The 24,366-nt window shown below is 37.1% G+C and overlaps 1 protein-coding gene across 3 annotated transcripts in view; it reads right to left on the bottom strand.

Moving 5' to 3' along the window:
• CUL5 (cullin 5) overlaps positions 1 to 24,366 on the bottom strand; it is a 131,153-nt gene that overhangs the window by 63,337 nt on the left and 43,450 nt on the right. For 2 of the 3 annotated variants that reach the window (XM_055422959.2, XM_055422960.2), the window contains 3 exons: positions 17,547 to 17,646; positions 2,194 to 2,370; positions 807 to 948 (listed from right to left, as the gene is read on the bottom strand). In XM_055422959.2, the coding sequence (XP_055278934.1) occupies positions 807 to 948; positions 2,194 to 2,370; positions 17,547 to 17,646 (419 nt within the window). The remainder of the gene's footprint in view (positions 1 to 806; positions 949 to 2,193; positions 2,371 to 17,546; positions 17,647 to 24,366) is intronic. The other variant, XM_055422961.2, reaches the window with a different exon arrangement.

Here is a 24,366-nt window from a genome sequence, read left to right as displayed (position 1 = left end):
AAAGGGGTAATACCAATACAACAGTACTTAAAAATTAATCTTGTGAAAGTATATGGGTTAAATGATAGCAACAGTATCACTATAAGAAGACTGTTTCAAAAGTCTAGAAGTAGAAATTAAAGAAGTCTAAGCTGGTGGCAACTGAAACAAAAAGGAAGAGATTTCAGGGACATGGCTAAAGAAAATCTAGACTTTATAGCTAAAGAAATACAAGGGCAACACAGAAAGCAAGTCAAAGATAACCAAAGGTTCATTAATATAAAATCTTCTTACTGAAAACTGGTTGGTGTCAGACATTCTATGATCAGTAAAGATACAGCGTCAAGAACACAGTTAAAAATGCTAAAGTATTATGACAGGAAAGCAAAGGTACTATGAAGCACCTAACGTAGTCTGGGAATTAGGAAAGACCTCCATGAGGAAACAGAGGATGTGACTGAACGAATAAGAAAAGTCTGGAAAGGAATGTACACGCATGAAATTAACTGATGCCCTAAAAATATAAGTTTAAAAAATGGTTACCTTTTATAAGCTAGAGTTTAAAGACTATGTTTCTCTAATTTACATAGCTAAAAAGATTTACTAGCTAAGAGATGAGTGAAATGGAGAAAATAAATATTAACTACACAAATGTGAATTTTTCCAGGTTTCATTGAAGCAGAATATCTTTTCTGTACTCTTAAAGCATAGGGCACTAAAATCAGATGTCACTATATGCTAACAAACGTTAACTGTGAGAGTACTTTTCTATAATTGTCTTAGAATTTCCATGAAAAGGATATTTGATCATAAAATTCAGAACATACCATAGGATTCTCTTACTCCAATGACAAGCTGAGAATCAAAAGCTTCTCCTAACCTTTCAGCATGGACAAGCTTCATTGCACTATCTTGAAGTCTGTTTTTTATATTTGAAAAGATTGATTCATTCCATGTATCAAGCATGAGCTAGGAAAGAAAGAACAAAATAGGCAATCATTTCAATTATTAATATACCAAGTACCATATATACACACAAAACTTTTAGGTACAAATGCTAAAAAAGGAAAGCAAACTCTTAGTCCTACATTCACTTGAATACTATAGGAAACCAATATATTTAAATTTGGTAAATATCATCTGGTAAACAACAGCAAAGAACAAGTGTTTGTTAGAGTCAAACACAACTGGATTTGAATTCCAGTTGTTACTTATATATCTGCTTTCTCTACTGGAAAACAGTGAAAACAACAGTACAAATTTCAAGGGTTGTTGCAAAATTAAACATGGTAATACACGGAAAATGTTACTTTCTCTATATAGTTCGAAGGTTGAATTTCAGAAATAATGATATGTGTTTGGGACGTTCATATGCTTATCTATATAAATATATGATAAATGGGAAAAGGATAATTGAAAATATGTTTGATAATAAATCTAAAAAGAATATATAAATTCACCTTATAAATTTTCTATTTATGGAAAGAGCACATACATACTCATGAATATGCTGTCAGTATTAGCACAAACTTTAAGGCTGGGAAAAGGCAATAAAGTATGGGCCACTATTTGAATGCCTATGTTGGTTCCTATAACCAGTGAGTTGTTCAAAGTTCAAACGGAATTTTTTACTTTTAAAATCTGTGGTTCCATTTGATTCTCACAAGTAGAAATACATATGTATTAAATACATATGAAAAACAAGGACAGCAAAATTAGGTTGTAACTGAAACGGAAATCTGGGACTCTTCAATTTAAGAACTGAGTTCTTTCTATTAATTCATGAGCTGTCACTGGGCACAGAGTTTTTACAGCAGTTTAGCCACAATTAAACACAAAAATTCCCGAAGGTAATATATTAATGGAAGGATTTTTTGAACAGAAAAAAAGTTATTTAATTTACAAAAAAGTAAAAGTATAAAAAAGAAGGAAACAAAATTCTGAAGATAAAACTAGGAAAAGGAGAAAGTGAAAAGGAAAAGCAAAGGAGCTAATGTCTGAACACAGATCTACAGCTTAAGACCACATAAAAGAAAAGAGAACTAAAACTAAAAGTAGGTGAAAGAAAAGCAATATTATAACACAGCAAAAGATGAACAAGAGTTTGTTTATACGTGAAGTAGAAAAACCCATTTCAGTGCAAATTTATTTCGAAAGTCTTCAACTCATCCTATTTCTGAAGAATATTAGGGAAAACTGAGGAAACTGACTTACCTTTCGAACGATACTGTCTTCTACATTTGATTTTTTATTGCTGCCCTGTTTACCCATTAAAGTAATCTCTAGTTGACAGAAAGGCTTCGGTAAAATATCACACTGTGTAAAGAATTTTCGCCATTCAACAATGTAAGCTTTTAGCAAAGCTGTATCATCTTGATGGCTCAGTACTCGCTGAAAAAAAAAAAGAATCAAATTTAAATAAATACAAGTGCTAAAAGAAAAATAAAACCTATTCATGCCATAATTTTAAGTTATTGTATACTCTAAATTATACCTAAAAGAAATTAAAACATATGTATATACACAAGAAAAAATACATGTTCACATAGATATAGTGAACATATAGTAATGTTCATTACTATAGTGAACATTTTACAATATATACAGATGTTGAATCACTACGCTGTATACTAATAAACTGTTATGTGTCAATTATATTTTAATTAAAAAAAAATCCTATATCCTTTAGCTATTACCTTCCTACCCTCCTCCTTTCTTGGTTGCGCCCTCCTCACCTAGCCCTAAGTAATCACTAATTTATTTTCTGTGTCTATATATTTGCCTGTTCTGGGCTTTCATATGGATGAAACTATATAAAATGTAGACTTTTATGACTGACTTCTTTTACACACCACAGTGTTTTCAGGGCTCATCCAAGTAGTATTACATGTCAGTACTTTATTCCTAAATACTATTCCATTTTATGGACTTAACATATTTTATTTATCTATTTGTTCACTGGTGGACATGTGGATCATTTCCAACTTTTGGCTACCAAAATAAGAAAACATTCCAAAAAAACTTATGCACTCTTACCAAAAACAGAGAGAGGGTTTAAATGACTCAATTCAGAGATGAAAGAGGAGACACTACAGCTGATACCACAGATATAAAAAGGATCATAAGAGACTACTGTAAACTACTGAATGCCAACAAATTTGACAATCTATTAGAAATGGATACATTCCTAGAAACAAATAATCAACCAAAACCTTTTTGTAAAGAAAAAGAAATCTAAACAGATTACTGGTAAGTTATTAAATTTCATTCACAATTTAAAAATTCCCAACAAGGGAGATTGGTTCAAGATGGCAGAGTAGAAGGACGTGTGCTCATCTCCTCCTGCAAGGGCACTGAAATCACAACTAACTGTTGAACGACCATCAACAGAAGGATGCTGGAACCCACCAAAAAAAGATACAAAAGACAAAGGAAAAGTTGCAACGAGATGGCAGGAAGGGCACAATCACAATAAAATCAAACCCCAGGCCTATGAAGTGGGCAGCCCACAAACTGGAGAACAATAATACCAAAAAAGTTTTCCCACTATTGTAAAGTTTCTGAGCCCCACATCAAGCTTCCAGCCTGGAGATTCTGGCAAAGGGACAAGGAATTCCCAGGGAAACTGAAGGCCAGTGGGATTTGATTACAGAACTTCCACAGGACTGTGGAAAACAGACTTTGCACTTCTGGAGGGCATACACAAAATCTCGTGTGCATAAAGAACCACAAGAAAGGAGGAGAGATCCCACAGGAGACTGAATCAGACTCACCTGCCATTGCTGGAGGGTCTTGTGCAGAGGTGTGAGGTGGCAGAGGCTCACCATGGCACTGACAGCAGCAATTCTAGGAAGTGACACTGACACTGGAGGATGCCGTCTGCCCTACCACAGAGCCTATAGATTCCAGGGCTGGGTCGCTTCAGGCTAAACAACTAACAAGGAGGGAGCACAGCCCATCCATTAGCAGAAAATGGGATTAAAGTTTTACTGATCATGGTGCTGTCCACCAGAGCAAGACCAGTTTTTCCCACTGACAGTCCCTCCCATGAGGAAGCTTGCACAAGCCTCTTAGACAGCCTCATCCACCAGAGGGCAGACAGAAGAAGCAAGAAGAACTACAATTCTGCAGCCTCCAGAATAAGAACAACAATCACAAAAAGTTAAATAAAATGAAAAGGCAGAGGACTACATCCCAAATGAAGGAACAAGATAAAGCCCCAGAAAAGCAACTAAATGATATGGAGATAAGCAACCTTCCAGAAAAAGAATTCAGAATAATGACAGTGAAGATGATCCAGGATCTTGGAAAAAGAATGGAGAGGATACAAGAAATGTTCACCAAAGACCTAGAAGAACTAAAGAAAGAACCAACAGAGATAGACAACACACTAGAAAGAATAACAAAATAATTGTGGTAAGAGAATGGATAAGTGACCTGGAAGATGGAATGGCTGAAATCACTGCTGCAAAACAGAATATATAAAGAAGAACGGAAAAAAAAAAAGGACAGTCTAAAAGACCCCAGGGACAACCTTAAACACACCAACATTTGTATTATAGGGGTCCCAGAAGGAGGAGAGAGAGAGAAAGGACTCAGGAAAGTATTTGAAGAGATAATAGATGAAAACCTCCCTAACATAGGAAAAGAAATAATCAACAAAGTCTAGGAAGCAGAGAGTCCCAGACAGGATAAACCTAAAGATGAAGACACTGAGACACATAGCAATCAAACTGCTAAAAATTAAAGACAAACATAAAATATTTAAAGTAATAAGGGAAAAATGACACACACACACAAGACATACAAAGGAACTCCCATATGATTATCAGCTGATTTCTCAACAGAAACTCTGCAAGTCAGAAGGGAGTGGCACAGTATATTTAAAGTGACGGAAGGAAAGAACCTATAACCAAGAAAACTCTAACCAGCAAGGATCTTGTTTAGATTTGATGGAAAAATCCAAAGCTTTACAAACAAGCAAAAGTTAAGAGAATTCAGCACCACAAAACCAGCTTTACAACAAATGCTAAAGAAACTTCTCTAGGAAGGAAACACAAGAGAAAGAAAAAACATACAAAAATAAGCCCAAGACAATTAAGAAAGTGGTGCCACCAAGGAAGCCCAACAGGATCATACACATTCACAACTACGTTAAATGTAAATGTATCAAATGCATACGCAAAAGACATTGACTGGCTGGGTGAATAGAAAAATACGACCCATATCTGTAAGAGACCTACCTCAGATCTAGGGATACTTACAGACTGAAAGCAAACAAATGGGAGAAGGTAGTCCACACAAATGGAAATCAAAAGAAAGCCGGAGTAGCAACATTCATATTGGACAAAACAGACTTTAAAACACAGACTGTTTATAAGAGGCAAAGTAGGACAGTACATAATGATCAAGGGATCAATCCAAGAAGAAGATATAATTGTTGTAAGTAAATATGCACTCAATATATAAGGCAAATACTAATAACCATAAAGGAAGAAATTGACAGCAACACAATAATAGTGGGGGGCTTAAACATCCCACTTTCATCAATGTACATATCATCCACAGAAAATTTATAAGGAAACACGGGCCTTAAATAAATGACACATTAGATCTGATAGTGATATTTACAGAGCATTCCACTGAAAAGCAGCAGACTATACATTCTTCTCAGTGCACACAGAACATCCTCCAGAACTGATCACATGCTGGGCCACAAGGTGAACCTTAGTAAATTTAAGAAAACTGAAATCATATCCAGTATCTATTCTGATCATAACACTGAGACTAGAAATAAACAAAGGAAAAAAACCTGTAAAAAACACAAACATGTGCCAGCTAAACAATATGTTACTAAACAATCAACTGATCACTGAAGAAATCGAAGAGAAAACTAAAAAATACCTAGGAACAATAATAATGAAAGCACAATGGTCCAAAACCTATGGGATGAAGCAAAAACAGTTCTAAGAAAGAAGTTTACAGCAATACAATCAAGAAACAAGAAAAATGTCAAATAAAGAACCTAAGCTTACACCTAAAGAAACTAGAGAAAGGAGGACAAACAAAACCTAAAGTTAGTAGAAGGAAACAAATTATAAAGATCTTCACAGAAATAAATAAAACAGAGACAAAACAATCACAAAGATCAATGAAACTAAAAGCTGGTTTTTTGAAAAAATAAACAAAACTGATAAACCTTTAGCCAGACTCAGCAATATAAAAAGGGTAAAGACTCAAAGCAATAAAATTATAAATGAAAAAAAGTTACAACTGACTCCAAAGAAACACCAAGGATCATATGAGACTACTATGAGCAACTGTATGCTAATAAAATGGACAACTGGGAAGAAATGGACAAGTTAGAAAGGCAGAGTATCCCTAGACTGAACCAGGAAGAAACAGAAAATATGAACAGACCAATCATGAGCACTGAAATTGCAACTGTGACTATGATTTAGAGAAGAGTTCACATCTATGCTTCTGAAACTGTTCCAAAAATTGCTGAGGAAGGAAAACTTCCAACTTCCATACTCATTCTATGAGGCCCCCATCGCCCTGATACAAAATCAGACAAAGATACCACACACAAAAAAGAAAATTACAGGCCAATATCACTGATGAACACAGATTCAAAAACCCTCAACAAAACACTAGCAATTCGCATCCAACAATACATTAAAAAGATCATTCACCATGATCAAGAGGGATTCATCCCAGGGATACAAGGATTTTTCAATATCCGCACATCAATCTGTGACATGTCACATCAACAAGCTGAAGAATAAAAACGGTATGATCATCTCAATAGATGCAGAAAATTTTTCACAAAATTCAGAACCAATTTATGATAAAAACTCTCCAGAGAGTGGGCACAGAGGGAACATATCTGAACAGAATAAAGCCCATATATGATAAACCTATAAGTAACATCACATTCAATGGTGAAAAGCTGAAAGTATTTCCTCTAAGATCAGGAAAAAGACAAGGATGTCCACTCTCACCTTTATTCAACATAGTTTTCAAAGTCCTTGCTACAGCAATCAGAGAAGAAAAGAAAGTAAAGGGAATCTAAATTGGAAAAGAAGTTAAACTGTCACTGTTTCCAGATGATGTAATACTATACATAGAAGATCCTAAAGAGACCAACAAAAAACTACTACTGCTCATCACTGAGTTTAGTAAAGGTGCAGGTTACAAAATTAATACACAGTAATCTGTTGCACTTCTATACACTAACAATGAAAGACTGGAAAGAAAAATTCAAGAAACAATTACATTTACCATCACATCAAAAAGAATAAAATACCTACAAATAAACCTACCTAAAGGGACAAAAGACTTGTACCTCCAAAACTGCAAGACACCGTTGAAAGAAAAAGACAAACAGATGGAAAGTCATACCATGTTCATGTGTTGGAAGAATCAATATTGTCAAAATAACTATACTGCCTAAGGTAATCTACAGATCCAATGCAATCCCTATCAAATTACCAATGATATTTTTCATAGAATTGGAACAAAAAAATCTTAAAATCTATACAAAGACACATAAGATACTGAACAGTTGGGCAACCTTGGGAAAGAAAAACAGAGCTAGAGGAAATCAGACTCCGTAACCTCAGACTATACTATAAGTTACAGTCATTAAAACAGTATGGTCCTGGCACAAAAAAACAGAAATATAGATCAATGGAACAGGATAGAAAACCCAGAAATAAATCCATGCACTTACGGTCAATTAATCTATGGCAAAGGAGGCAAGACTACACAGTAGTTGGAAAGACACCGTTCAACAAATGGTGTTGGGAAAACTGGACAGCTACATGTAAAAAAAAAAATTAGAAAATTCTTTAATACCATACACAAAAATAACCTCAAAATGGATTAGAGACCTAAATGTGAGACCAGACACTATAAAACTCCTAGAGGAAAACTGGCAGAACACTCTCCGACATAAATGGCAGCAATATCTTTTTTGATCCATCTCACAGAATAATGGAAATAAAAGCAAAAACAAACAAACAGGATGTACAAATGGGTTCGCACAGCAAAGAGAACCATAGAAAAACAAAAAGAGAGGCCACAAACTGCGAGAAAATATTTGCAAATGATGTGGAAAACAAGGGATTCGTTTCCAGAATTTACAAATAGCTCATGACGCTTAACAACATCAAAACAAACAATCCAATCAAATAGTGGGCAGAAGAGTTAAATAGGCATTTCTCCAAAGAAGACATACAGATGGCCAAAAGAACATAAAAAGATGTTCAGCATCGCTAACTTACAGAGAAATGCAAACCAGAACTACAACGAAATATCACTTCACACCAGTCAAAATGGCTATCATCAAAAAATCCATAAACATAAATGCTGGAGAGGGTTTGGAGAGAAGGTAACCCTCCTACACTATTGGTGGGAATGTAAACAGGTAGATACACTATATATAGAGACCAGTATGGAGGTTCCTTAAAAAGATTAAAAATAAAGCTACCATATGACCCTGCAGTCCCATTCCTGAGCATGCATCTGGAGAAAAACATGATCCAAAAAGATACATGCACCTGTGTTCACTGAAGCGCTGTTTACAATAGCCAAGACATGAAACCAACCTAAATGCCAGTCAACAGAGGAATGGCTAAAGAAGATGTGGACATATATACAATGGAATATCACTCAGCCATTAGAAAGAGTGAAATAATGCCATCTGTAGCAACATGAACGGATAGAGAGATTGTCACACTGAGTGAAGGAAGACAGAGAAGGAGAAATATCAGGGCACCTCCCTTCTATATGGACTCTAAAAAGGAAGGATACAAATGAACTTACTTACAAAACAGAAAGACCCATACACTTAAAAGAACAAACTTATGGTTACCTGTACACACTGCTATATTTAAAATGGATAACCAAAAAATACCTACTAGATAACACATGGAACTCTGTTCAATATTATGTGGCAGTCTGGATGGGAGGGGAGTTTGGGGAAAAACAGGTACATGTATATATATGGCTGAGTCCCTTTGTTGTTCACCTGAAACTACCACAACACTGTTAATCAGCTAGCTATACTTCAATACAAAATAAAAAGTTTAAAAAAATGATCTTGAGAAAACTGGTTAGCTCTTTGGAAAAATAATGAAGTTAGAGCCGTACTCCAAAGTATAATTCAAAATAAATTCCAAATAAACTAAGTGACCAAAATAAAAAGAACTGGCTAACCAGTTTCTGGATGGAGAAATCTATTACAAACAAAACAAGAAAGGTGGAAGATACTATTAAAAAGATTAATAAAGATTTACAATCTAAATGTTAAAAGAAAACAGAAATGATACAAATAAACTTACTTGCAAAACAGACAAAGATTCACAGAGTTAGAGAACAAACTTAAAGCTGCAAGGGGGTAGGGGAAGAATGTGGGAAAGGGATAAGTAAGTAGTTCAGGATTGACATATACACACTGCTGTATTTAAAATGGTATTGATGTATGGTAGAAACCCATATAATATTATAAAGCGATTATCATTCAATTAAAAATAAATACATGTTAAAAATAATAAAATGGATAACCAACAAGGGCCTACTAAAAAGCACTGTATAATTCTCCTCAATGCTATGTGGCAGCCTAGATGGGAGGGGACTGTGCAGGAAACAGATACATGTATATGTATGGCTGAGTCCCTCTCTGTTCCCCTGAAACTACCATAACAGTGTTAACTGGCTATATCCCAACACAAAATAAAAAGTTAAAAAAAAGAAACAAACCCACATACACACACAGATCCAAATGGAAAAGGAAACTTAGTTTTCATTCTAATTCACCAATTATAAATGCATTTTGTAGAAAAAAATATTTCCAACAAATAAAGTCCAGGATCAGATGGTTTCACTGCTGAATTTATCAAACATTTAAAGAACTATACTAATCCTTCTCAAACTCTTTCAAAAAATAGAAGAGAACACTTCCAAACTCATTTATTAGCTTCAGTTCAGTTCAGTTCAGTTCAGTCGCTCAGTCGTGTCCGACTCTCCGCGACCCCTTGAATCACAGCACGCCAGGCCTCCCTGTCCATCACCAACTCCCGGAGTACACTCAAACTCATGTCCACAGAGTCGGTGATGTCATCCAGCCATCTTATTCTCCGTCGTCCCCTTCTCCTCCCGCCCCCAACCTTTCCCAGCATCAGAGTCTTTTCCTGTGAGTCAACTCGTCGCGTGAGGTGGCCAAAGTATTGCAGTTTCAGCTTTAGCATCAGTCCCTCCAATGAACATCCAGGATTGATCTCCTTTAGAATGGACTGGTTGGATCTCCTTGCAGTATAAGGGACTCTCAAGAGTCTTCTCCAACACCACAGTTCAAAAGCATCGATTCTTCGGCGATCAGCCTTCTTCACAGTCCAACTCTCACATCCATACATGACCACGGGAAAAACCATTGCCTTGACTAGACGGACCTTGGTTGGCAAAGTAATGTCTCTACTTTTTAATATACTATCAAGGTTGGTCATAACTTTCCTTCCAAGGAGCAAGCGTCTTTTAATTTCATGGCTGCAATCAGCATCTGCAGTGATTTTGGAGCCCAAAAAAACAAAGTCTGACACTGTTTCCACTGTTTTTCCATCTATTTCCCATGAAGTGATGGGACCAGATGCCATGATCTTTGTTTTCTGAATGTTGAGCTTCAAGCCAACCTTTTCAGTCTCCTCTTTCACTTTCATCAAGAGGCTTTTGAGTTCCTCTTCACTTTCTGCCATAAGGGTAGTGTCATCTGCATATCTGAGGTTATTGATATTTCTCCCGGCAATCTTGATTCCAGCTTGTGCTTCTTCCAGCCCAGCGTTCCTCGTGATGTACTCTGCATATAAGTTAAATAAGCAAGGTGACAATATACAACCTTGATGTACACCTTTTCCTATTTGGAACCAGTCTGTTGTTCCATGTCCAGTTCTAACTGTTGCTTCCTGACCTGCATACAGGTTTCTCAAGAGGCAGGTCAGGTGGTCTGGGATTCCCATCTCTTTCAGAATGTTCCACAGTTTATTGTGATCCACACAGTCAAAGGCTTTGGCATAGTCAATGAAGCAGAAATAGATGTTTTTCTGGAACTCTCTTGCTTTCTCCATGATCCAGCGGATGTTGGCAATTTGATCTCTGGTGCCTCTGCCTTTTCTAAAACCTGCTTGAACATCTGGGAGTTCACGGTTTACATATTGCTGAAGCCTGGCTTGGAGAATTTTGAGCATGACTTTGCTAGCGTGTGAGATGAGGGCAATTGTCCGATAGTTTGAGCATTCTTTGGCATTGCCTTTCTTTGGGATTGGAATGAAGACTGACCTCTTCCAGTCCTGTGGCCACTGCTGAGTTTTCCAAATCTGCTGACATATTGAGTGCAGCACTTTCACAGCATCATCTTTCAAGACTTGAAATAGCTCAACTGGAATTCCATCACCTCCACTAGCTTTGTTAGTAGTGATGCTTTCTAAGGCCCACTTGACTTCACCTTCCAAGATGTCTGGCTCTAGGTCAGTGATCACGTTATCGTGACTATCTTGGTCATGAAGATCTTTTTTGTACAGTTCTTCTGTGTATTCTTGCCACCTCTTCTTAATATCTTCTGCTTCTGTTAGGTCCATACCATTTCTGTCCTTTATCGAGCCCATCTTTGCATGAAATCTTCCCTTGGAATCTCTAATTTTCTTGAAGAGATCTCTTGTTTTTCCTATTCTGTTATTTTTCTCTATTTCTTTGCATTGATCACTGAGGAAGCCTTTCTTATCTCTCCTTGCTATTCTTTGGAACTCTGCATTCAGATGCTTATATCTTTCCTTTTCTCCTTTGCTTTTCGCCTCTCTTCTTTTCACAGCTATTTGTAAGGCCTCCTCAGACAGCCATTTCGCTCTTTTGCATTTCTTTTCCATGGGGATGGTCTTGGTCCCTGTCTCCTGTACAATGTCACGAACCTCCGTCCAGAGTTCATCAGGCACTCTATCAATCAGATCTAGTCCCTTAAATCTATTTCTCACTTCCACTGTATAATCAGAAGGGATTTGATTGAGGTCATATCTGAATGGTCTAGTGGTTTTCCCTACTTTCTTCAATTTAAGTCTGAACTTTGCAATAAGGAGTTCATGATCTGAGCCACAGTCAGCTCCTGGTCTTGTTTTCGCTAACTGTATACAGCTTCTCCATCTTTGGTTGCAAAGAATATAATCAATCTGATTTCGGTGTTGACCATCTGGTGATGTCCATGTGTAGAGTCTTCTCTTGTGTTGTTGGAAGAGGGTGTTTGCTATGACCAGTGCGTTCTCTTGACATAACTCTATTAGCCTTTGCCCTGCTTCATTCCGTGCTCCAAGGCCAAATTTGCCAGTTACTCCAGGTGTTTCTTGACTTCCTACTTTTGCATTCCAGGCCCCTATAATGAAAAGGACATCTTTTTTGGGTGTTAGTTCTAAAAGGTCTTGTAGGTCTTCATAGAACCGATTAACTTCGGCTTCTTCAGCATTACTGGTTGGGGCATAGGCCTGGATTACTGTAATATTGAATGGTTTGCCTTGGAAACGAACAGAAATCATCCTGTCATTTTTAAGATTGCATCCAAGTACTGCATTTCGGACTCTTTTGTTGACCATGATGGCTACTCCATTTCTTCTAAGGGATTCCTGCCCACAGTAGTAGATATAACGGTCATCTGAGTTAAATTCACCCATTCCAGTTCATTTTAATGCACTGATTCCTAGAATGTCGACGTTCACTCTTGCCATCTCCTGTTTGACCACTTCCAAATGCCAAAATCAGACAAGGATGCGAAAAGAAAATTACAAATCAGAAATCGCTGATGAATGAAGATATAAGGAATTCTGAAAAAAATTCAGCAAGCCAATTCCACAGCATCATACACCATGATCAAGTAGGATTTTACTTCAGGCATTTAAGAATGGGTCCACACTTACAAATTAATGAATGTGATACACCACATTAACAAAACGAATTAAAACCATGATCATCTCAATGGATGCAGAAAAAAGCATTTGACAAAACTCAATACATATTTATGATTAAAAACTTTCAACAAAGTGGGTATGGAGGGAATGTACCTCACTTTAATAAAGAACAAGCCTGCAGCTAATACTATATTCAACGGTGAAAAGTTGAAAGCTATTCTTCTAAGATCAGGAATAAGACAAGGACTCCTACTCTTACCATTCCTACCCAACACTACTGCAAGTTTTACCCAGAGCAATTAGTTAGGAAAAAGAAATAAAAGGCACCCTAATTGGAAAAAAAGAAGTAAAACTGTCACTACTTGTAGATGACATGATACTATATATAGAAAACACTAGAGACTCCATTAAGTAATAAATAAATTCAGTAAAGTTGCAGGATAGAAAAATCAATATATAAAAATCTCCTGAGTTTTTATACACTAATAACAAACTATCAAAAAAATATTAGGGGGAAAATATCCCAGTTAAAATCTCATCTGAAAGAACAAAATATCTAAGAATACTAATAAATTTAAGAGGTAAAAGACCTACACTGAAACACTGATAAAAGAAATTAAGACACAAATAAATGAAAAGATATTCTGTGCTTACAGATTGTTAAAATTCTATTGTTAAAATGTCCCCTCTACTCAAAGTAGTATAGGTTTGGTATAATACCTAACAGAATTCTAATGACATTTTTCACAGAAATAGGACCAAGAATGCTAAAATTTGTACAGAACTATAAAAGGCCCTGAATAGCCAAAGTAGTCCTGAGAAATAACAAAGCTGGAGGCATCTTGCTTCCTGACTGCAAATTATTTCACAAAGCTAGTAATTAAAACAGTATGATACTGGCATAAAAGGGTCTTCCCTGGTGACTCAGCAATAAAAAATTCTCCTGCCTATCAACAGTGTTACAAAGAATTGAACATGACTTAGCGACTAAACGACAACAACAAATGGAACAAAGTGAATCTGTTGTTCAATAAAGTTTTTGGTGAAAATGAAAAATGTGTCTCTTATTTTTACTTAAAAACAAAAGGAACCTTCTGGCCAACTCAATACAGCATGGTTACTACAGTTAGTAAAGGAGTAGCACACATTTGAAAGCTGCAAAGAAAAGTAAATCTTAAAAGTTCTCATCATAAGAAAAAAATTTTGTACCTATATGTGGTGATGGATATGAAGTAGACTTATTGTGGTGATCATTTTGCAATACATACATATCATTTTACAAAATATACAAATATCAAATAACTATGTTGTATACCTGAAACTGGTATAATGTTATATGTCAATTATACCTAAAACAAAACTTGTGCACAAATGTTCACAGCACCGTTATTCAAAATAGACAAAAAGTAGTAACACTCCAATGTCTGTCAATGACAAATAGGTAAACAAAATACAGCACAGTCACACAATGGAATAGGTCTTTCCTGGTGACTCAGTTGGTAAAGAGTCTGCCTGCAATGTGGGAGACCTGGGTGCAATCCCTGGGTCGGGAAGATCCCCTGTAGAAGGAAATGGCAACCCACTCCAGTATTCTTGCTTGGAGAATTCCATGGACAGAGCAACCTGGTGGGCTCCAGTCCATGGGATCACAGAGTCAGACACACAATTAAGTGACTAACACTTTCACTTTCATACAATGGAGTATTACTCACCCATAAGAAAGAATGAAATAGTGCTAAATGGTACAACATAGATGAAACTTGAAAAACATTACTCCAAGTGAAAGATGCCAGTCATAAAAGGCCAAATGTTATAGGATTCCATTTATAGGAATAAATGTCTAGAATAAATAAATCCACAGGAACAGAAAGTAGATTCAGTTCAGTTCAGTTCAGTTGCTCAGTCGTGTCCGACTCTTTGCGACCCCATGAATCACAGCATGCCAGGCCTCCCTGTCCATCACCAACTCCCGGAGTTCACTCAAACTCAAGTCCATCGAGTCGGTGATGCCATCCAGCCATCTCATTCTCTGTCGTCCCCGTCTCCTCCCGCCCCCAATCCCTCCTAGCATCAGACTCTTTCCCAGTGAGTCAACTCGGTGCATGAGGTGGCCAAAGTATTGCAGTTTCAGCTTTAGCATTAGTCCTTTCAATGAACACCCAGGATTGATCTCCTTTAGAATGGACTGGTTGGATCTCCTTGCAGTCCAAGGGACTCTCAAGAGTCTTCTCCAGCACCACAGTTCAAAAGCATCAATTCTTCGGCAATCAGCTTTCTTCACAGTCCAACTCTCACATCCATACATGACCACTGGAAACTGTTTGCCAAAGGGAAGGGGCAGTTTATGGGGGAGTAACTGCTAAGAGGTACAGAGTTTCTATTAATATCTGGGCTGATGTATGTGTTAGTCACTCAGTCCTGCCAGACTCTTTGTGACCCCACGGACTGTAGCCCACCAGGCTCTTCTGTTCATGGAATTCTCCAGGCAAGAATACTGGAGTGGGTTACCATTTCCTTCTCCAATCTGGGCTGATAAAATTTTTCTAAAATTAGGCAATAGTTATATAACTTAATGAATATACTAAAACACACAAAATTAAACAAGTTTTAAAAGAAATTTTCTGGTATGCAAATGTATCTCAATTTTTTTAAAAAAAGATCCTAATCTATTTCTCCACTGGACTTTAGCAGGTCCCGTGATTAACTATGACCAACAGAATTCTGCAGATGTGACTCTGACACTTCTGAGCCAAGATCTCAAGAGGTTTGCAAGATTCCACTATCACCTCAAAGACTGGTTTCCTTGGGAACGAGAAACCACATGAGGGGGACAAAGCCCCAGAAGGAAGCCAGTACAGTGCCAAACACCAGAAATACGAAAAAAGCTCTCTTAGACCATCCAGTCCCTGCAGATCCACCACCTTACTGCTGCCACATTAGTAAGCTCAGGCAAAATCAGGTGAGCCTAGCCCAAAATGCTAAGTCACAGAATTATGTACAAATAGAAGAGTTATGTTAATCTTTAAGAAAGAAAAAAATTCAATATCCTAATAACTTTCTAAGCACTGCACATTTATTTTTACTTCCCTTTTTTGTCATTTAAAATAATGCTATAATAAACATTTTAATGCTCACTACCTGTCCCATTGGGAGATTTGGTCCTTCCTAACAAGATAAACTCAATTAGTCCAGTAATTGAGTTTACTAAACTCACAAAGTTAGATCTTCTTAAAAGTTTTTAAAATGTTTTAAAATTATATACTTATGTCTGGCACTGCTGGTCCTGAAATTTAACTGCTCTGAATTACTGGTGCTAAATCCTAACTTCAAGTTCTTGCTAAGGCCTACACTCCAAACTTTTTTGGATCAAGTTACAGTGAAACACTGAAGATATTTTGTTTTCTAGTACAAAATATATTTCTAAATATTTCTAAGATGATTGTTTCTGAACCCATTTCCAGCAACTAAAGAATAATACTTTATCGATTTGAAATATACATGATTTATCTTCATCAAAAGTCATAAAGAGATAAGCTGATATGCTTTGCAATGCAAGAAGAAACTGTTTTACCTTAAACAGGCCTAGAAAAATGTATGTTTTGATTAAATTGTGATATTGAAACATTTCATTTTTCTAAGCAAACTTGAGATGATTTATTTTCATTAAAAGATACTTTTCTTATAATTTTATAATTTTCTTATAAAACTCTAATTTTTAAAAAATCACTGATCAACATGGCAAAATTAATGGTATCAACAATAAGACATTTCATTTTGTAAGTAATATCCAATGTGACATCATCCTTATTTCATCAGAATTAAATATGTACCAATCATATATTCAATTTCAGTATCTTCCTTCAAGTCATATATTCATTTTTAATTTCCAACTGCTAACACATTAATATTCAACAACATTTCTAACAGACTTTTACTAATGTTGTACAAGATAACGATGCAAAAATTCAAATAAAGAATAAGAAATTCTAACTATTTTTCAAACTTTATAGAAAGGAAAATAACCTTATGTTCTTACGCCCTTCTTCAAAGTGATAAACAATGCATCAGTGACGCCACAGTTGATCTGAAATAACACTTTACCTCTGCATTAATTTTTCCCAAAAGACAAAAGTGTCAGTAAAGACAAAACAAACAAATACCTAATACCTAACTGAGCTCTGCCTTCATTTTAACATTAAACATTTGTACACAGTACCAACCCAAGAGTACTGAATTTCAGCTCAGCGGGAGCAATGCAAGGGACAGTCCAAGAATTATACAGTCACACAATTATTTAGAATCAAAAAAACTACTGAGAGCCTGAAAAGAGGTATTAATTGTGAGAAAAAAAGATTTATGTGGACTGATATGTAGCCAATAATAATGGTGGGGGGATTCTAAAGAATGTATAAGAATGAAATTCTTTACAGCATCTTTTAATTGAGGTAACTAAATATCCGTTTGAAAGAAATGCCACTCGGGGAGGAGAAAACAATAAATGACTATTATTTCATTAAAAAATTTTAACTAGCAAGTGTGTCAAAAGTTTATGTGATATTTTAAAATTACTTCAGGATGATACTCTGAGTGAAGTCTTAAACAATATATAGATGCAAAACTTACTGCCTGTGCTTGCTTAATAAACTCAAGAATATCTTCTTTTAAAGCCTGATGAATTTTTGCTGGGCCTTTGTCATCCCAGAGACAGACTGCATGTACATCCCTGTAAAAAATAAAGCAGGTAAACAAACATTTAACACTGGAACAAGAACAAACACAAAACTTTTGTTTCAATATGGTTTCCATGGACCATGCTAAGGGTGCTTGAATCCATTCATATGAACCAAGCATTCTTTGTAAGCTTTCTCATACAGGTACACTTGCTTCTATTTTTATTTTCTTTGTTACTGTTTTCCTTAAATCTTTGCCACTTTATTGATTAATTTATAAACTACAAAAGCATCGCCTAATCAGACTTCCAAAGTTAAATACTACCAAAATTTTCTTGTGCAAAGACAAGTATAAAGTCTTTAATATATAACACTATATATATATATATACACATATAAACTATCCATTTTTAGAAAGTTAGTAATTTAAATACTAATACAACAAAACTCCAAATTTCTCCCAAATATTCATCACATTTACACATCAATTATCACTGTGCCTCCTTTATTTAGAATACACATATACTTACTGCTGATTCATGTTACTGTACAGCAGAAACTAACATAACATTGTAAAGCAATTACAGTACATTTAAAAGACAAATCTAAAAAAATTAAGAAAAAAAGAAAGAAAAGAGTGACTATTTCAACTTTCTAGTACAACATACAAAATTTAACTTTTTGAAAAAAAAAACACAAAAAACCATAATCAATTCAAATAAAAAAATAAATAGAGGGCTTCTCTGGCAGCTTGGCGGTGAAGAATCTGCCTGTGTCTGATCATTGGGTCAGGAAGATTTCCCTGGAGAAGGAAATGGCAACCCACTTCAGTATTTTTGCCTGGGAAATCCCACGGACACAGGAGCCTGATGGGCTACAGTCTGTGGGGCTGCAAAAGAGTCAAACATGACTTAGCGACTAAACAACAACAAAATAAACAGGAACAAAAGCTCTTTAAATTCTAAAGCTGACATATTTTACCCAAAAGGTCATTCATTATAGAAACATATTTAATACTAATACATGTTCGCAGAATGAGTTTTTTAGTCACACATATTAGAGCGGGGAAGTGGGTTGCCATGCCCTCATCCAAGGGATCTTCCCAACCCAAGGATTGAACCCACGTCTCTTACATCTCCTGCACTGGCAGACAGGTTTTTTACCACTAGCACCACCTGGGAAGCCTCATCCAACTGCTTGTGTGTCAGCTGCTTAGCTGGGTCAGATTCTTTGCAACTTCATGAATTGAGGCCTGCCAGGCTCCTCTGTCCATGAGATTTCCAGGCAAGAATATTTGAGTGGGTTGCCATTCCCTTTTCCAGGGGATCTTCCCGACCCAGGAATCAAACACAGGTCTCCTGCATTGCAGGCAGACTCTTTACCATCTGAACCACCAGAGAAAGCCCTCCAACTGCTATAGTTCAGTTCAGTTCAGTCGCTCAGTCGTGTCCGACTCTCTGCGACCCCATGAATCACAGCACGCCAGGCCTCCCTGTCCATCACCAACTCCCGGAGTACACTCAAACTCATGTCCACAGAGTCGGTGATGCCATCCAGCCATCTCATTCTCGGTCGTCCCCTTCTCCTCCTGCCCCCAACCTTTCCCAGCATCAGAGTCTTTTCCAGTGAGTCAACTCGTCGTATGAGGTGGCCAAAGTATTGCAGTTTCAGCTTTAGCATCAGTCCTTCCAATGAACACCCAGGATTGATCTCCTTTAGAATGGACTGGTTGGATCTCCTTGCAGTCCAAGGGACTCTCAAGAGTCTTCTCCAACATCACAGTTCAAAAGCATCAATTCTTCGGTGATCAGCTTTCTTCACATCCATACATGACCACGGGAAAAACCATAGCCTTGACTAGACAGACCTTTGTTGGCAAAGTAATGTCTCTGCTTTTTAATATACTATCAAGGTTGGTCATAACTTTCCTTCCAAGGAGTAAGCGTCTTTTAATTTCATGGCTGCAATCAGCATCTGCAGTGATTTTGGAGCCCAAAAAAATAAAGTCTGACACTGTTTCCACTGTTTTTCCATCTATTTCCCATAAAGTCATGGGACCAGATCCAACTGCTTACTATATGCTAAATACTATTCCAAGCTGTTTTAACTCAACCTTCACAGCAACTCTGATACAGTACAATTTTATTGCTATCTTAGAGATGGGGAAACTGAGGCAAAGAAAGGTTATGTATACACAGCTAGTATACAGTGAACACAGGCAACTGGGCTCCAGAGCCCACATGAAACTGCTTCTCTTAATTTACTCTTGCACCTCTGCAATCCATGCAACAGTCCAACAGCAAATTACATCTTATTGCATCTGTATTTGTGGCTTTCCAGGAGGCGCCAGAGGTACCAAGAACCTGCCTGCCAATGCAGGAGACTTAAGAGACTCGGGGTTCGACTCCTGTGTCAGGAAGATCCCCTGGAGGAGGAAGTGGCAACTCACTCCAGTATTCTTGTCTGGAAAATTCCATGGACAGAGGAGCCTGTCAAGCTACGGTCCATGGGGTCACAAAGAGTCAGACACACTGAAGCAGCTTGGCACGCATGCCCACCTCTATATTTAAAATCTTCCAATGGTTTCCTATTGTTCTTTGAATAAAGTACAAAACTTTAACTGACCTGTGTAATACCTCTGCAATCTCACCTCATGGCTAAAGAAATCTAGAGTTTAAAAGAAAAAACTGATACAAAAATAGATTGATTATATTTCAATAAGTTTACAACTACTAAGCCTATAAACACAAGATGGTCTAGGAACCCAAGGCAAAGGAAAGGGTGGAAATGAGAGGTAAAGAGAAAAGGGGCAGACTCCCTGGAAGAGATGATTTCTAAGTTTATCTCAAAGAACAAGTGGGATTTTGCCAGACAAACGTGTAAGAGCATGTATTGACTGCCAAGGACTTTACACATACTGACCTATGTATTAGTTTAGGTCTTCTGAGAAACAGCCAGGATCAGACATGGCAAGAGATTTATTGAGGGTAATGCCTGGGAGGGCTTCCCAGGTGGCTTAGTGGTGAACAATCCACCTACTAATGCAGGAAACGATCCCTGGCTTGGGGGAATCCCCTGGAGAAAGAAATCGCAATTCACTCCAGTATTCTTGCCTGGACACCACCATGGACAGAAGTGGCTACAGTCCATGGGGTCACAAAGAGTAGGACACAACTGAGTGACCGAGCACACGTGCAATGTCTGTGAGGGACAATGGGAAGTGAGTTACATGAAGCTGGGCAACAGAGAAGCTCACAATGCCAGTCTGAGCCCTGTGGGAAAGAGTAGGAAGAAAGAAGGTTGAGTAGCGAGAGTCTTAAGACTACAGTTTCAAGAAAATTTTGTAAAGAAAGTTTTGAAGAGTTTTGGAGCACAAGTCACCCATCAGCAGAGTCCCCTAGCTCTCTAAAATACCTTAGAGACTTAGGTACTACCTTAGTATACTAAGACTACCTTAGTACTACCTAGTATACTTAGACTACCTTAGTATCCCTGCTTACTCAGACCCACAGTGGCACATGCTGGAAAGGCTCAAATGTGACTTGAGTCTCATAAGGGCAAGAGAGAATGGTGTGGTGTTGGATACCCAAGAAAGAGCCAAACTTTTGATCCACATGTCTTCTCCAGCTCCCTTTCCTCAACTTCCAGGTACTTCTGTATGTTGTACATCATGGAAGAAGATCGTCAATACACTCTTTCCTATTTGAAACACAATACTTCTCACCAGCACACGACAGAACATGTTGAGGCTCCTGGCCAATTCTCATACACATTTTGAGGAATATAATGTATATTGTGCTGGTCAAGAAGTTCATTGGGTTTTTCCTGTAAGATGTTATAGAAAAACCCGGAAGAATTTTAGGCTAATCCAATTCTTGAGAAGTATACGATAATACCCTTAAAGCCCTTTATGTTCCTCTCTCTAACCTACTCTCTCATTCCTCCCCAAAAGTAACTAAGTCTGAATTTGCTGTTTTGGGTTTTCAAGTTTTACAACAAACTATGGGGGTTTCTGATTACAGAAATATATCAAATAATAATATTTTCAAATAATGTGTTTTACTCAACATGTTTCTGATATTTACCCACGTAAGTGCATGTAGTTCTGGTTCGTCTGTTACATCACATGGCATGTCAACATAAAAGGGAAGGAATTATGGATGAGCAATAAACATCTGAAATTAAGTCTGAATGAATAAGAACACACTCTCTTGGAACATATAATCAAAGTGCTTTTAAAAAGGGACCTGTTGGACTTCCCAGGTGGTCCAATGGTTAAGAATCCACCTGCCAAAGCAGGAGACACGGGTTCAATCCCTGATTTGGGAAGATCACTCTTGCCACGGAGCAACTAAGCCCACGTGCCACAACTACTGAACCTGTTCTCTAGAGCTCACAATCCACTACTAATGATCCCTTGATCTGTAACTAATGAGCCTGCGTGCCTAGAGCCCATGCTCCACAACAAGAGAAGCTACCGCAACACAACTAAGTATCCTCCACTTGCCGCAACTAGAGAAAGCTCATGCGCAGCAACAAAGACCCAATGCAACCAAAAAATAAATATTTTTTAAAAAGCAAAGGAAATTGTTTTTAAATTCTTAAGTATATTAAAAAAGTCAAGGAGCTGGGAAATGGGAGGATGATGAAGTAAAAACTTTTTTAAGGTTTTAAGTGGAGAGACAGAAAGGATGAGAAAAGAAGCAAAAGGTAAGAAGTATTTCAAAGATTTCAACTTCTTTAGCTTAAAAAGAAAAGAGAAATAGTGTGACCGTGATGCAAAAAAATAGGTATTCTGCTTTTAATTAACAATAGTACCATATACTCAGAGAAGGCAATGGCACCCCACTCCAGTACTCTTGCCTGGAGAATTCCATGGATGGAGCAGCCTGGTGGGCTACAGTCCATGGGGTCACTACGAGTTGGACACGACTGAGCAACTTCACTTTCACTTTTCACTTTCATGCACTGGAGAAAGAAATGGCAACCCACTCCATTATTCTTGCCTGGAGAATCCTAGGGACAGGGGAGCCTGGTGGGCTGCCATCTATGGAGTCGCACAGTCAGACTGAAGCGACTTAGCAGCAGCAGTACCATATACTCCTTTTTTTTTTTTTTGCCACATGGCAGGACATGTGGGATCTTACTTCTCTGACCAGGGATTGAACCATTGAACCGGCGCCTTTTGTAGAGAAAGCATGGACTCTTAAGCACGAGGGAAGGTCCAATACCACATACTTCTGATTGAGAGTGAAAAGCAGAAAGGAACCACTAATGGAAGTAAACTTTCAGATTAACAATAAAAGGAAAAATGAAGAAACAATAGTATTTAATAAGTGGTAAATTTATAGAAGGAATAAAAAGTATATCAGTTATAATATTAAAATGAAATAAACCATCCCATTAGAAGAGAATATACCTTTCAAAAGGACAGATACTATGATTCTACTTTGTGAGGTACCTAGAATAGATAAATTCAGAGACAGAAAGCAAAATGAAGGTTACCAGAGGCTGGGGAAAAGAGCTACAGGTATTGTTTAATTGGTATAGAGCCTCTGCTTGACATGTGAATGTTCTAAAAATGGAGAGTGTTGGTGTTTGTACAACATTATGAATGAACTCAATGCGACTGAATCATACACTTGAAAATAGCTAAAATGATAAATTTTATGCAACATACAATTTTACAAAAAAAAAAAAATTTAATGGCTTAAGAGATACTAGGCAAGTATAAACTGAAAGAAAGCAGAGTGGCAATATTACCATCATCCAAAGAAGAATTTAAAGTTACAAGGATTAGTGATAGGAACATCATGTAATGATAAAAAAGCATCATTTATTAATATATGTCCATTTATTTACACCAAAAATATACATAGTAAAATACAAAACAAATAGAAATGTAAAAACTTGACATATTTGAATACTTTAAAACATCCTTATATCAGGAGGATGAAAACATTAAGCTCAATCAACAATGGCTTACATTACTAGATTCTTTTTCTTATATAACAAGAAGTTTAGAAGGAGGAAAAGGCTGGTGTTTTGTTCAGAGGCTCATCAAGACCTGTCTCTCTCCACTTTGTCACCTGAGCATGTTAGCCTACGACTGGGCAAAGGCGGAAAGGGAAGAGGGTGCCAAGCACATTAGTTAAATTCATCTGGAAAGCAAAAAACTTCCTAGATACCCTCCCATAGGTGTATTTGCCAAAATGTATAATGTGCCCTGCCACCTTAGCAGCAAGAAGTGAATATTAAATTATCCAGCCTCTATAGCGGGAGGAACACAAGGCAAAGGCATAAGGCCGAGCCAATCAACAGTGTCTGCCAGAGAATCTCTCAACATTTAAAATCTAGAAGAAAAAAATTAAAGACACACAGGAATTTAAAAATACAATTAATGGAGGAATTCCCTAGCAGTCTCCGTGCTCTCACTACTGAAGCCTTGGGTTCAATGCCTGGATGGGGAACTTAAATCCCATAAACCAAGGGGCTCAGACAAAAAAAAAAGTTAATGTCTATGATTTACAAGGCAGAGATTATTGCAACTCACAGAAAGATAAATTTTTCCTAAGAGCACAGGCAAACACACAAAATTTTTAAAAAGTAATTTTATAGGCTGTTTCACTGATTATAATCCATAAATAACTAAATTAAAACTTCACCATATAGAAATTTCAGTTCCCAGATAATGCATGGATTAAAGAAAAAACAAAAATTACCAACAATCAAGAAAGAAAAACATTTCATACCACAAAACCAATGGTGACCAT

The sequence above is a fragment of the Moschus berezovskii genome, chromosome 14 (genome assembly GCF_049115385.1).
Source record: "Moschus berezovskii isolate FMDL1 chromosome 14, NW_MosBer_1.0, whole genome shotgun sequence".
NCBI lineage: Eukaryota > Metazoa > Chordata > Mammalia > Artiodactyla > Moschidae > Moschus > Moschus berezovskii.
This window is presented reverse-complemented; position numbering and strand designations above follow the sequence as displayed.